Raw genomic sequence first — 13,084 nt, 5'->3', positions numbered from 1 at the left:
AGCTCTTCATTCCTCCAGCTCAAAAATACAGCAGTAAACGTACCAATGTGACCGTAAGCAATAACAGGCTAATTAATAGTAGGCAAACTTACCATCTAAAAGCTTTTACATTTTTTATTTAAAGGTGCTATAGATAATGTTCAGCCACTAGATGTTGCACTAGAACACCAGCATGTCATTTATCCAATGAGTTGCATTCCATGTGCGCAAATGGGAAGTAGGGAGGGGATACATGCATGCAACATGTAAACAACAATATTCATTTTGGACCCGCAACAATGTTTTCAATGAAATTCCATAATCAATATTTTTTTGGTGGGGAAATACATACTTTCATTCCGCACCTTTCTAAAAGCTCTGCGGATGTTTTTTTAATTCGTTTTTTTATGATTACTCAACATAAATGTTTTATCTATAATTAATAATTAATTGATATATAAAAATGTTATCTATGTCAGCAATGTTTTTGGATTTAATAATTAGTGATAAAAAATAAGGATGCCATCCTCTTCTCAACCCTTCCACCAACCCCCCCCCCCCCACCCAAATTATACCTGAGTTTTATTAGATTATTTTCTAGCTGTGAGGCTACAGTGGAATACAGAGGCTATGTTCACACTGCAGGCAAAACGCAAAACAGATTTATTTTGCTATATGTGACTCAGATCAGTATTTTTTTCATAACAGCACAAATCACATTGAATCTGATCTATTCAATTCTGATTTGGGCCACTTTCATATGTGGTCCTAAATCAGATACAGGTCTGATATTTTGCAATGCGACCTCAGTCTGAACAGTGAACATGTCAGAGTTCATGGGACTTTTACGTCACTCTAGTCTAGATTGACATTCATCACAATTCTTCGCTGGTGGGAATCCTCGCCACCATTATCATCTGCTTACAAATGAGTTGGCTTCACCTGCAACTTAGAAATTAAACCATAAAGTGTGACTTCAGTGTCCTACATGTTTACGTCCATCTTTGTTTATTGTTAATTTGCGCATGCGGGTCAGTTCAGGAGCGTGACCAGTTCACTGGAATCTAATATTGGCCACATTTAAAATAATGATAATAATAATAATAATAATAATAATAATAATAATAATGTGAACAGCCAAACAAAAAAAATCTGATCTGAGCAATACATCTGAATTGAGCACTAAAGACTTACAGTGTGAACATAGCGACACACTCGTAACACCGCTAGAATTGAGCTGGTCCTGCCACATGACAAGAGCTTTATTGTGAAGTCATGGATACCTGAAAGTCTTTGTGTGGCAAACAGCGGTTAAGAGAGGATAGACAACACAACAGGTCCCCAGCTGATACACACGGACACACACAGACACACACACACAGACACACAGACTGCCACAAACAGTAGGCTAAGGTTTAGTCTGAATTCACCCACGAGCAGGATTGAGGCTACTCTGCGTTAGCATCCAGGTCACCATGCTACCACCTAGTGACTAATTAATTTAGCTGATTGGTAGTTGTAGCACCGGTGATGTCACAGCAATAGGCAGAAGATGGTAACTCAGGTACGTCTATTCTGCATCGAACATTTTACATATGTCTATACTGAACACTGTGACCTCATTTTCTACTTCTAATTTACATGCTATACCATGTTATTTGATACTTATCTTGTCTAGCACAGTCTCTGGAGCGTAACAGTAAGAAGCATTTTGTATAAAAGTATTCTGTACTTCTGTATGACAACTATTAAAGAAACTTGAAACTTGAACTTGAAGATAAAGTACAACCACACGTTCCCTTATAAACCGAGAGGGAATGAGGCTGTGAGCGTCCGTATGAGGCCCACATGTGGTTGATAGACCTGCGGTTGATGCAGCCTCTTGGTGGAAACTTGCCCCTAAGTTGAAATAGTCCTCCTTTGCAGTTCAGAGTGGATCTTTTCCATGTGGCAGATCCGAATCACGCGTTGCATACTGAAAATGTTCTGTTGACGTAGTGCCTGCGAAGACGGGGCTGGTGGTTCAAGGCAAGACAAGGGAAAGGCAAGGACTGACAGCATCGGGTACACCAACAGAACCTGGCCAGGACTAAACTAATGACTGAATTAATGACTAAACTAATGACTGAACTAATGACTGAACTAATGACTAAACTAATGACTGAACTAATTGACTAAATAAACTCATCACTGAACTAAATTACTAAACTAAATGACTAAACTAATCACTGAACTAAATTATTAAACAAATGACTAAACTAAATGACTAAACTAATGACTGAACTAAATTATTAAACTAAATGTCTAAAGTTTCTAAACTAATGACTGAACTAAATTACTAAACTAATGTCTGAACTAAATGACCATTGATGAATGTTGATTTTAATGAGAACGGCCGATCCATCAATTAAAGCTCTGTGGTTACCTGAGTCCAGCGGGTATGATTCTACCAGGATGTCCATCTTTCCCATTCATCTCCTCCCTCCATCCCCTCTCTCTCCTCCTCCTCCTCCTCTATGTGTCCACCTCCATCCTCTCCTCACCTCCATCCCCTCTCTCTCCCTCTCCTCCTCCTCTATGTACACCTCCCTCCTCTCCTCCCCTCCATCCCCTCTCCCTCTCCTCCTCCTCTATGTCCACCTCCCTCCTCTCCTCTCCTCCCCTCCATCCCCTCTCTCCCTCTCCTCCTCCTCTATGTCCACCTCCCTCCTCTCCTCCACCCTCTCTCCCTCTCCTCCTCCTCCTCTATGTCCACCTCCCTCCTCTCCTCCCCTCCATCCCCTCTCTCTCCCTCTCCTCCTCCTCTATGTCCACCTCCCTCCTCTCCTCCACCCCCTCTCCCTCCCTCTCCTCCTCCTCTATGTCCACCTCCCTCCTCTCCACCCATCCCTCCCTTCTCCCTCCGTCTCCTCCTCTCCTCCCCCCAGCTTCCTGAACTTCTCCATGAGCGCCTCCTGACTGAACCATCCATCCAGCGGACACCCTTCTACCAAACTGTTCATGGGAGTGGGAGGATCTCCGAGTCCACAGTCCTCCTCTGTCCCACAGTCCTCCGCTCCCAGCAGTCGCCGTTGGTGGTGACAGGAGGCGGAGTAGACAGGGGACCGGAGGTCATCCGATTGATCAAACTGGTCCTCCAGCTCCTCCCCGACCTCTCCGCAATGCGCCTGTCTCTGCTCCCACTTGGACAGGAAGTCCTTGAGGACAGGAAGGAGTTTTTTGCGTGAGGCGAGGGCGTTGCCCTGGTGATAAGCCAGGACATCCTTATATGGGCTGCTGAGAGGAGAGAGGCAGAGGGAGGGGCTCTGGATGTCCAACAGGACTTGGTTTACCTAGTGAAAAAGAGAAAGAGAAATTACACACAAGACAAGTAGGCACACACACACACACGTACACACATGTCACACACACACACACACACACACACCTACCTCTTCTCTGTATAGAGAGCTGGAGCTGTAGACTGCCACCTGTCTGACCGGCTCATTTGATTGGCTGTTGAAAGAGATGGTCATGGCAACCAGGGCACCCAGCTGGCGCATATGACAAAACTCACACAGCTCCTGTTGGAGGCCATTTCTCTGAAGGAACACCTGAGAGAGAGAGAGAGAGAGAGAGAGAGAGAGAGAGAGAGAGAGAGAGAGAGAGAGAGAGAGAGAGAGAGACATAAAGATAGACAGATAAAGAGAGAAAGAGAGGAAGAGAGAAAGAGGAAGAGAGAGACAGATAAAGAGAGGAAGAGAAGGAGAGAGAGACACACATAAAGATAGACAAAGAGAGAGAGGAAGAGAGAAAGAGGAAGAGAGAGAGAAAATAAATTGTACATCCTGTGTGTGTGTGTGTGTGTGTGTGTGTGTGTGTGTGTGTGTGTGTGTGTGTGTGTGTGTGTGTGTGTGTGTGTGCGTGCATGCGTGTGTGTGTGAGACAGATTGTGTTTGATGTGTGTGTGTTTGTTTGTGTGACAGGTTGTGTTGAACCTTGTGGTGGGACTCGATAACACATTTCTATTGAATTAATTCGAGACTTTATAGTTAATTAATCGAAATTAATCACATTTTAATCGCATATCAATATTTGATGTGAAAAGCTATATTTTTTAATTCAAATTAATTTTGGTATACGAGTGAATCAATGAATATACATCATACATACATTTAAGCAACAACATCCTGTATTAGCTAGCTACTACACAGACCAACAGATCAATGCCATTTTTAACAAAGTGCAGCGATTTTAGGAATACTATATAGCCAAAGGACCTTTTGTAAACTCAAGCACTTTCGAGGTAAAAGTTAAACGCAGTACTTTCAAGTACATTCCAGAACAGTTGACCATTGGAAAAAGAAAACTCTTGATTGATCTCAATTTCTCTTATTTAAATTTGTTTTATGAACAAACCAGACTAAGAAAAAAAGTTATTTGCGATTTATTATACTTTATATTTATAGCACATGCATCAGTCTGGTCTCCTTTGAAAGGTAACATTCTTACACAATAAAGAAAAATCATCATGCGATTAAATGCATCAATTTGTTTTTACTTTTAATTCTTTCTGTAGTTAATTAATCTAAATGAATGCGATAAAGTCCCAGCCCGAACCAGACGAGACCAGTGGCGTCGTTAGCCCTGGGCTTCCGGGGCTTTAGCCCTGGGCTTCCGGGGCTTTAGCCCCGGATGTTTTTCTCCTAGCCCCGGACCTTAAAAAAAAAAAAAAAAAAAAATGTTTACATTTTTTTTTTTACTTTACTTTATTTTTTTTTTTTTTATTTTTTTGTCAGCATCCCCATTGTCTGTGCTGAATGTTTGTTAGTGTTTGGTATTTTTTGTTGGTTTTTAGTACTTTTAATCCATTTTTAGTAAGTAGTTTTCATTTGATCCTATCATTCTTTCATTCACCGATTTGTGGACTTGAAGATGTGCACTTTAACACAGCAGCACCTGGAGCCATCCATACCCATGTCCAGTGTCCACTGACAAAGACATGCTCATGATACTGTGATAAACTATAATAAGCTTTAATCAAACCCTGGTTCATTTCCTCGGATAGTCCGGTTGGTTTGGGGTGGTGTGAAAGCTCATTCACTCTTGCAAGTGAACCCTGCTACAGTTCATTTGAGATGTGAATGCAAAGCGGACCAAAGGCAGGAAAAGACCCAAAAATCGAATATTTCTTTTATGAGAAGACTGAAACATAATTATACTGAAACACACAATAGTTTTTTTTTCGATTGCTTAAGCATGATTTTGAAAACAGGGCCCGGTGTTTCAAAACACACAATTAGCACAACCACACACACAATTATCAGAACACCTCAGATCCTTTGCTAAATTAAACACTTGTCAAAACCATACACTAATTTATAAAAACTACATTTTGTTACCATATGAAACACACGTTTCATATGACTCAATTCTGTTTGAACCAGTTACACACACTGCTGTGCTTAACCTAAAACACATTTAGCAATTCTACTTCTCAGTGATTAGAGTACTGTAAGTGAAGTATGCAGAGAATGTGCAAATATACAATAAATTCACCAAACACTACACAAGACCAATGCTGTAGTGTAGACTGATGAAAATATAATTTATTTATCTACATATACCCAAATCAATGATGCAGACTGCTAAAAAAAACATTTTCTCTCCATATACCCAAATCAATGATGCAGACTGATGAAAATATAAATGTTCTCTCCATATAACCAAATCAGTCAACATTTCAACATGGAGAATCACAACAAAACATGTCCCAGTTTTCATGCTACTATGTGCATAACACTGTAAGCTCAGCAAATATCAGACAAACATAAAATACTGTATCCAGTACAGGTTAAAATTACAGTAAAACAAAAACAATTTTGAAAAAATGTAAATAGAGTACAGAAAATACTAGACATTATCTCTTTGCCTATGGATCTGGCAAGATAATTTTTTGTTGTGATTCTCCATGTTGACGGATTTGGGAAAATGGGAGAAAATGTATATTTTCATCAGTCTGCATCATTGGTTGTCTTGTGTAGTGTTTGGTGAATGTATTGTATATTTTCACGTTCTCTGTGTACAGTACTTCACTCTCTTTCCATTTTGGTTGAAGACAGGTGAACTCACCTGCTGCATTTTTATAGTGCTTAAACCTGATTGGTGTATCTACAATTAAGCAATGGTGTGTTTGTGCATCTGATGGCTGTGTTTAACCAATTGGCTCATATGTGTGGTAATTTGACATTCTGTGTCTAATGTAATGGAAGTGTGTTTAGTGTTTTGCAAATCACTGTGTGTATTGTTTTGCAAAAAGTGTGAGGCTGACATTGTGCTTATAGGGGTGCAAATCTGGGCCTACGTTTTGCTCCTTGAGTGTAAGGTTTTGATAATTGTGTAATACTTTTGATTTGAGTGTTTATGCAATTGAAGAAAACTGTAAAGACTAGAGATGAACTGTTTATTTCTTTTGTACATAGGCTGTGCATAATGTTTGTTTGTTTGTTTGTTTATTTGCTTATGTGTATGATTCTTAACTGTTTTTATTTTGTTATTGGTGTATATGTGTGTATGTATGTACAGTATATGTATATATATTATATATATATGTATATATATGTGTATATATGTATATTTGTACTCCTGTTGGGGCCTCTTGGACCAGATCAATGTTTTATCTGGCAAAATAAAGGTTAAATAAATAAATAAGAAACTGATGATTTGGTCCTGTTAACTTTGAATTTTCTATGGGAACTGCCCAGATCCCTCTCATGGACATGGACCTCACTTTGAGAACCTCTAATGATTCGAGTTCTTCAGTATTCATCTCTAATTACTCTAAAATTGCGTATTTCTGTGTTAAAAAAAAAAAAAAAAAAAAAGGGGGGGGGGCCCCCTCCACCCCCCCGGGCTGAAGCCCCCAATGTTTTCTAACCCTAAAAACGCCCCTGGACGAGACCTGACTGATTTCTCACTAGAGTCCTTGAGGGGGAGAATAATTTCACTTCAACCAAAAAAAAACCCAATGCTTTTTATTCTGCACATAATTGTACACATATTATGTAAACATGTTTTGTATGCATTCATTTAGTTTGAAAGTTATTGAGAGTAAATTAGTCTGAATATGTCCCCCAGTGATGTCACCAGAGGACACTGAATCCTTGTGTTACAACTCAATGAAATGGTGGAGATGGGAAAAAAATAGCAGTAGGGTTTGCAATAGAGATTGCTATTTTCTTTCATCTCCACCATTCTGTTTAGCTGTTAATACAACACAAGGATTTAGTGTCCTCCACTGGACGACGTCGTATATTCAAACAAATTAACTCGAAATAACTGTCAGACAAAATTTATGTGCGCAAAACTGTTTGGAATATGTGTGAGATTATGTTAAAAATAACTGGGCATTTCTTTTTTTTGTATTTTATTTTTTTATTATTTTTTAAACAAACATATAAACAAACATGACAACACACGATAAGATATACAAGCATTAATTGTCAGGGCACATCCAATGAGATCACATTTTAGTTAGTTGTCTTATATAAGATATACCCCTAATAAATAAATAATAATAAATAAATAACTGGGCATTTCTTTAAAGTTTCCCTAAGTATGTTTTGAGGAGCAACATTTTAAAACCAGATTATCTAAAGCTGTTTTTGAGTTCATTCATAGTTAAAGACAGTAGAGGTTGAGTACTTTATTATCTGAAGATGGTAAATTAGAGTGTTGAGTGCTGGTTGAGTACTTTCATGTGATCACATTCACACTCCAAGTCATTTGGATTGACTCAAAATACGAGAAAATCTAGGCTTAGTTGGGTTTTGGGCTTACAAAAACTAGACCGTTAGACCAGATTTTTCAGTCACATACAAGCTCTCTAGAGTCTGTGTTTTAATAAGTGAGTACACACACAAACACCCACACACACATGCACGCACGCGCGTACACACACACACACACACATTTTACATGCTTTATTTGAATTCATCAATTCAATTAGGTATATGTTCATAAGATTTAAATATCTCAGAAATTCAAAACACACACACATACAAGTACATACGTCCATTGTCATGTAAACAGTGCTGACTGCTAATCTCAGGTCTCCCCCGGCAACCGTCTTCATGTCCTTCAGCAGAATCTGCTCTGTGGAGAGACCTAGGACACACACACACACACACACACACACACACACACACACACACACACACACACACACACACACACACACACACACACACACACACACACACACACACACACACACACACACACACACACACACACACACACACACACACACACACACACACACACACACACACACACACACACACACACACACACACACACACACACACACACACACACACACACACACACACACACACACACACACACACACACACAGTGATTTTACAAACATAGGGAATACAATCAAAAATGCATCTGGGAATAAATAATTGGAATGTGTAGTAACTAGTTATCACAGATGATGCATAGATAACAACCATTGTTTCACATAGCACATCGTTTTTACCATGGCATGCAGGACTATATGTGGCAAATTGTGATCACTCACTCACTCACTCACTCATTCACTCACTCACAGAAATTCTGATCGGGACATGTATTCGAACGCATGCACAGGTCATGTAGACGCTTCTAGTAGTGATGCCGTTCTCTGCATCTCCCTAAATCATCCTTGAATGGCAAGATAATTAACAACACAAAAGCTGCACCCCAGCTGCTAAAAAACACTCTGGTGCGAATGTCGCAAGGCGCACGGATCTGCGAGTTTCCTGAGGCGGCTTCAATTCAGCTCAGCATGGATAATTACCCCTCTTCATCAACATCAATGGATTCCTTGTAATCCCAAGATTCATATGATATTGGGAACTTTGAACTTAAAAACGGAGCTCGGTACAGCCTTCAAAAGACAGCGATGTGTACTAGGGATGATATAAGGGCTGCTAGCATTAGCTAGTAAGTGTGACCAAACAACTTTCACATTCCACACCTGGCTGCGCACATAACGTTAGTTGTGCCTGTGCCTTGTGGAGAGTGGACAGTCAGGATACACACACTCTTTTCTACTGCTTCATTCTAATCTACATGCTTTCCCTGAACCAAGCCTGCATCCCAACCACATGTAACTTCATTATCTGTGGGACACACTGTGGCCTTATTTGAAGACTCAGAAATGTGATTTCCCTTTGTAAACAACTTTTGGACGAGGATTTCTCCAGACGTCTTGGCATGAGCTAAGGGGAACGAGTGTGTCGGGGGAACGTCGGTGCGTGACACTGGATTCAAACACAAGACATTATGATTACATGGTATGTTCCTTAGCCTGCTGACTCACCAGCATGACCCATTTGTTCTCATCCCATCCCATCTCATCTCAACTCTCTTCTCTTTTAATCTATTCTCTTTTCTCCTCTCCTTCCTCTTCTCATCTCTTATCTTCTCTTCTCTTTTCATCTACCGGTATTCTCTTTTCTCCTCTCCTCCCTCTTCTCATCTCTTCTTTTCCCATCTCACCCCATATCTTCTCTTCTCATCTCATCTCTTCTCTTCTATTCTATTCTCATCTCTTCTCTTCTCTTCTCTTCTCCTCTCCTTCCTCTTCTCATCTCTTATCTTCTCATGACTGTGTGGCCACACAGAGCTCCAACACCATCATCAAGTTTGCTGACGACACAGTGGTCATTGGCCTGATCACAGACAATGATGAGTCGAAGTATAGAGAGGAAGTGAGTGCACTGGCAACATGGTGCCAGGAGAATAACCTCCACCTCAACGTCAGCTAAAAGAAGGAGCTCATTGTGGACTACAGGAAGTCCCAGGGGGGAGAGCACGCCCCCATTCACATCGGCGGGATAGTGGTGGAGAGAGTCAGCAGCTTTAGGTTCCTCTGGGTCAACATCAGCGATGACCTGTCCTGGTCTCATCACACCGGCATCATTGTCAAGACAGCGAGACAACGGCTCTTCTTCCTCCATAGGCTGAGGAGATTTGGCATGGACTCCAGGATACTCTGCAACTTTTACTGGTGCACTATAGAGAGTATCCTGACTGGCTGCATCACTGCCTGGTATGGCAAATGCTCAGCCACCGACCACAAGGCTCTGCAAAGGGTGGTGAAGTCAGCACAACATATCACCAGGACTGAGCTCTGCCAGCCATGGACGACCTCTACACACAGAGGTACAGAAGGAAAACCCAGAACATTCTCAGAGACCATTCTGCTACTGTCTGGCAAATGGTACCGGAGCATCCGCACAAGAACCAGCAGGTTCAGGGACAGCTTTTTCCCCACAAGCCACAAGACTCCTGAACAAGAACAGGAGATAGTCCTATTAAAAAACTCTTGAACACACACCTCTTAACCGTTTCTGCGCGAAAAATTTGTTAACTCGTTATAGTCCGCCAATCGAATTCTGCCAACAACAAGTATACTCGTTATTGGATCCGTTTTTCTTTTATTCACTATTTCCATTCATTCAGATTCAGAGTTTTTATTTGCCACATGGAATCAATACAATCAGAGTTTCTTCATTACACAATCATAAATATCATTCCATGGACAAAAGGAGCAGGAAGAAGAATAAATCTTATAGTTACCTGCCCCTTATTTATAAACTAAACAAGTATTTACTTAATTTACACCTAATTTATACCTAATTTACACAAAATAATAATTTATACCATTATACAAGAAACACACAATCCACAGTTAAACAAGAAAACATTTAATAATAATAAAGAATAAAGAATAAAAGAAAGAAAAAAAGATCTCACTATTCAGATCACATTTGATTTTCATACTGACTAAATATTTTTTTGTAATAATTTTTTTTTAATTGATAAACACTATCATCCCTTAAGCTCGCTATGGAGATAATTCCACAACTTTACACCAATAACTGAAGGACACATCTGTTTAAGTGTGGTACGTGCAAACTGATGTTTAAAATTGTATTTTCTCCTACTAAACTCACTTTCTAAATTAAAAAGATTTTGTAGTTTTTCTGGCAGTGTATTATTTCTTGCCCTAAACATAATTAACATTGTTTGAAACTTAACCATGTCTTCAAGTTTAATTATTCTAGATTTAATAAATAATGTGTTTGTGTGTTCTCGATAATTCACTTTATGTGTGATTCTTACAGCCCTCTTCTGTAGTATATATAATGGTTTTATATTGGTCCCATAAGTATTCCCCCATACTTCAACACAATAACTGATATAAGGTGAGATGAGTGAACAGTAGAGTGTTCTCATTGCCTCATACTCGAACACATCCTTTACTTTATTCATAACAAAAATACTCTTCGACATTTTTTTTTTACGTGTGCTATGTGAGATTTCCATGTTAATTTATCATCCATAATCACACCAAGAAAACGAAATTCATTAACTCTCTCTATATCAACTCCATCTATGGTCAGTACTATATTTTCATCTAGTTTTCGATTGCCAAAAATCATAAATTTAGTTTTTTTCAGATTCAGTGATAGCTTATTTTACATCAACCCATTTCTTTAGATTTGTCATTTCATACACAATATATTCAGCTAGTTCCTTTAAATTATTCCCAGAGCAAAACAAATTTGTATCATCAGCAAACAAGACAAACTGTAATAGTTTTGAAACATCACAAATATCATTAATATATCAAAGAAAGAGTTTGGGCCCCAAAACCGAACCTTGCGGCACCCCACATTCAATTTTCATGAGCTCAGATTTCACATCTGCCAACTGCACATATTGTTGCCTATTGTGGCGATAACTACTCAACCATTCAAGAACCATTCCTCTCACACCATATGAACGTAATTTAGAAATTAAAATATTATGATCTAAGCCAGTGGTGCCCAACCAGTCGATCGCGATCGACAGGTAGATCGCCGGCTGATTTCAAGTAGATCTCAATTAATAAAATTAGATAACATTTTTTATTTTATTTTTTTTTGGCTAAATCAACTCTGCCTCTCCTTGTTAACTACAACAAGCAATGCCGTTTGTTATTTAAGATGAGGTCGGACTCGGCACTGACAGATTTGTGTTCATTATGCTGCTTTTATAAAGCCTCAAATGACGGCTTACAATATACAATTTTGGCTGGTAGCTCTCGGCTAGGCAGTGGCGGCTCTGCCACTAGGGGCGCAAGGGCGCCTCCCCCCCTTCAGGCCCTGCCTGGTTATATGAGAGTAGAACAAGAAAAAGTATCTTTTTGTTATAATATTTACTCATTTTAAGTATGTTTGTATTTCCAATGCACAATATAATGTTATTATCTCAAATAAAAAAACACTCGTTTTCGTGAGCAGGAAGTGACATCACGTTTTTTTTTATTTTTTTTTATTTTTTCGTATTTCTCGGCCCGGGCTAGACGCGATAGCGCTCTGAGTGCGCGTCACAGTTTGATCGCTGTATCAGTCACAGCCAATCAGTGCATAACGCGTTGTGCGTTGAAATATGACTATTATGTTGGAATCCGGGCGCGATTTGAAGCGGTCTAGCCAGTAGCGTCAAGAATGTCTGTAGCCGCATTTCGCGGAGACGCTCTCTGATTGGCCGACGCCAGTATTTTTTTCCGTAGCAGAATTTCACAGAGACGATCTCTGATTGGCCGAATCCAATTTCTAATGTTCCAATTCTAGCTTATTCCAATTCTAGCTTATTCCTAGGTTGGTGATGCAGGCAGCTGTTTGTCTTAGAGCGTGCCGTGCCCGTGACTGCAAGTTCTTTAGACTGTTAAGCTTAGGCACTCTTTCAAAGTTGGTTAAGGTTAGAGTTTGTCTTAGAGCATGGCGATAGAACGCCAGGTAGTTTGCAGTCTGTTCGAGCGGAAATGGACAAAGGAATGAAGTACTTGTGTTGTGTGGTGCTTCTGCTAACAAGCTAACACTTGGCTAACAAGCTATATGGCGGATGCAGTCTGGACACAGTGGACAGTGGTCTGGAATTAAACATCAACAGTGGATTATACACTTTATCAAGGCAAGCCCTGGACGTGTCAACTAAACAGTGAGAGTCTCTCTCTCTCTCTCTCTCTCTCTCTCTCTCTCTCTCTCTCTCTCTCTCTCTCTCTCTCTCTCTCTCTCTCTCT

General features: G+C 39.9%; 1 protein-coding gene across 1 annotated transcript in view; it reads right to left on the bottom strand.

Annotated features, from left to right (window-relative positions):
* Positions 1-2,837: 2,837 nt before the first annotated feature.
* LOC311226578 (exopolyphosphatase PRUNE1-like) overlaps positions 2,838-13,084 on the bottom strand; it is a gene marked incomplete at its 3' end in the record, with an annotated part of 68,099 nt that continues 57,852 nt past the window's right edge. The window contains exons 6-8 of the mRNA XM_084311998.1: positions 8,030-8,124; positions 3,411-3,572; positions 2,838-3,311 (exon numbers count right to left, since the gene is read on the bottom strand). Coding sequence (XP_084168124.1) covers positions 2,838-3,311; positions 3,411-3,572; positions 8,030-8,124 — 731 coding nt within the window. The remainder of the gene's footprint in view (positions 3,312-3,410; positions 3,573-8,029; positions 8,125-13,084) is intronic.

This window comes from Notolepis coatsorum (assembly GCF_963971535.1).
Source record: "Notolepis coatsorum genome assembly, chromosome: 4".
Lineage (NCBI taxonomy): Eukaryota > Metazoa > Chordata > Actinopteri > Aulopiformes > Paralepididae > Notolepis > Notolepis coatsorum.
The sequence above is the reverse complement of the archived record's forward strand: the minus strand, read 5'-3'. Positions and strand labels throughout refer to the sequence as shown.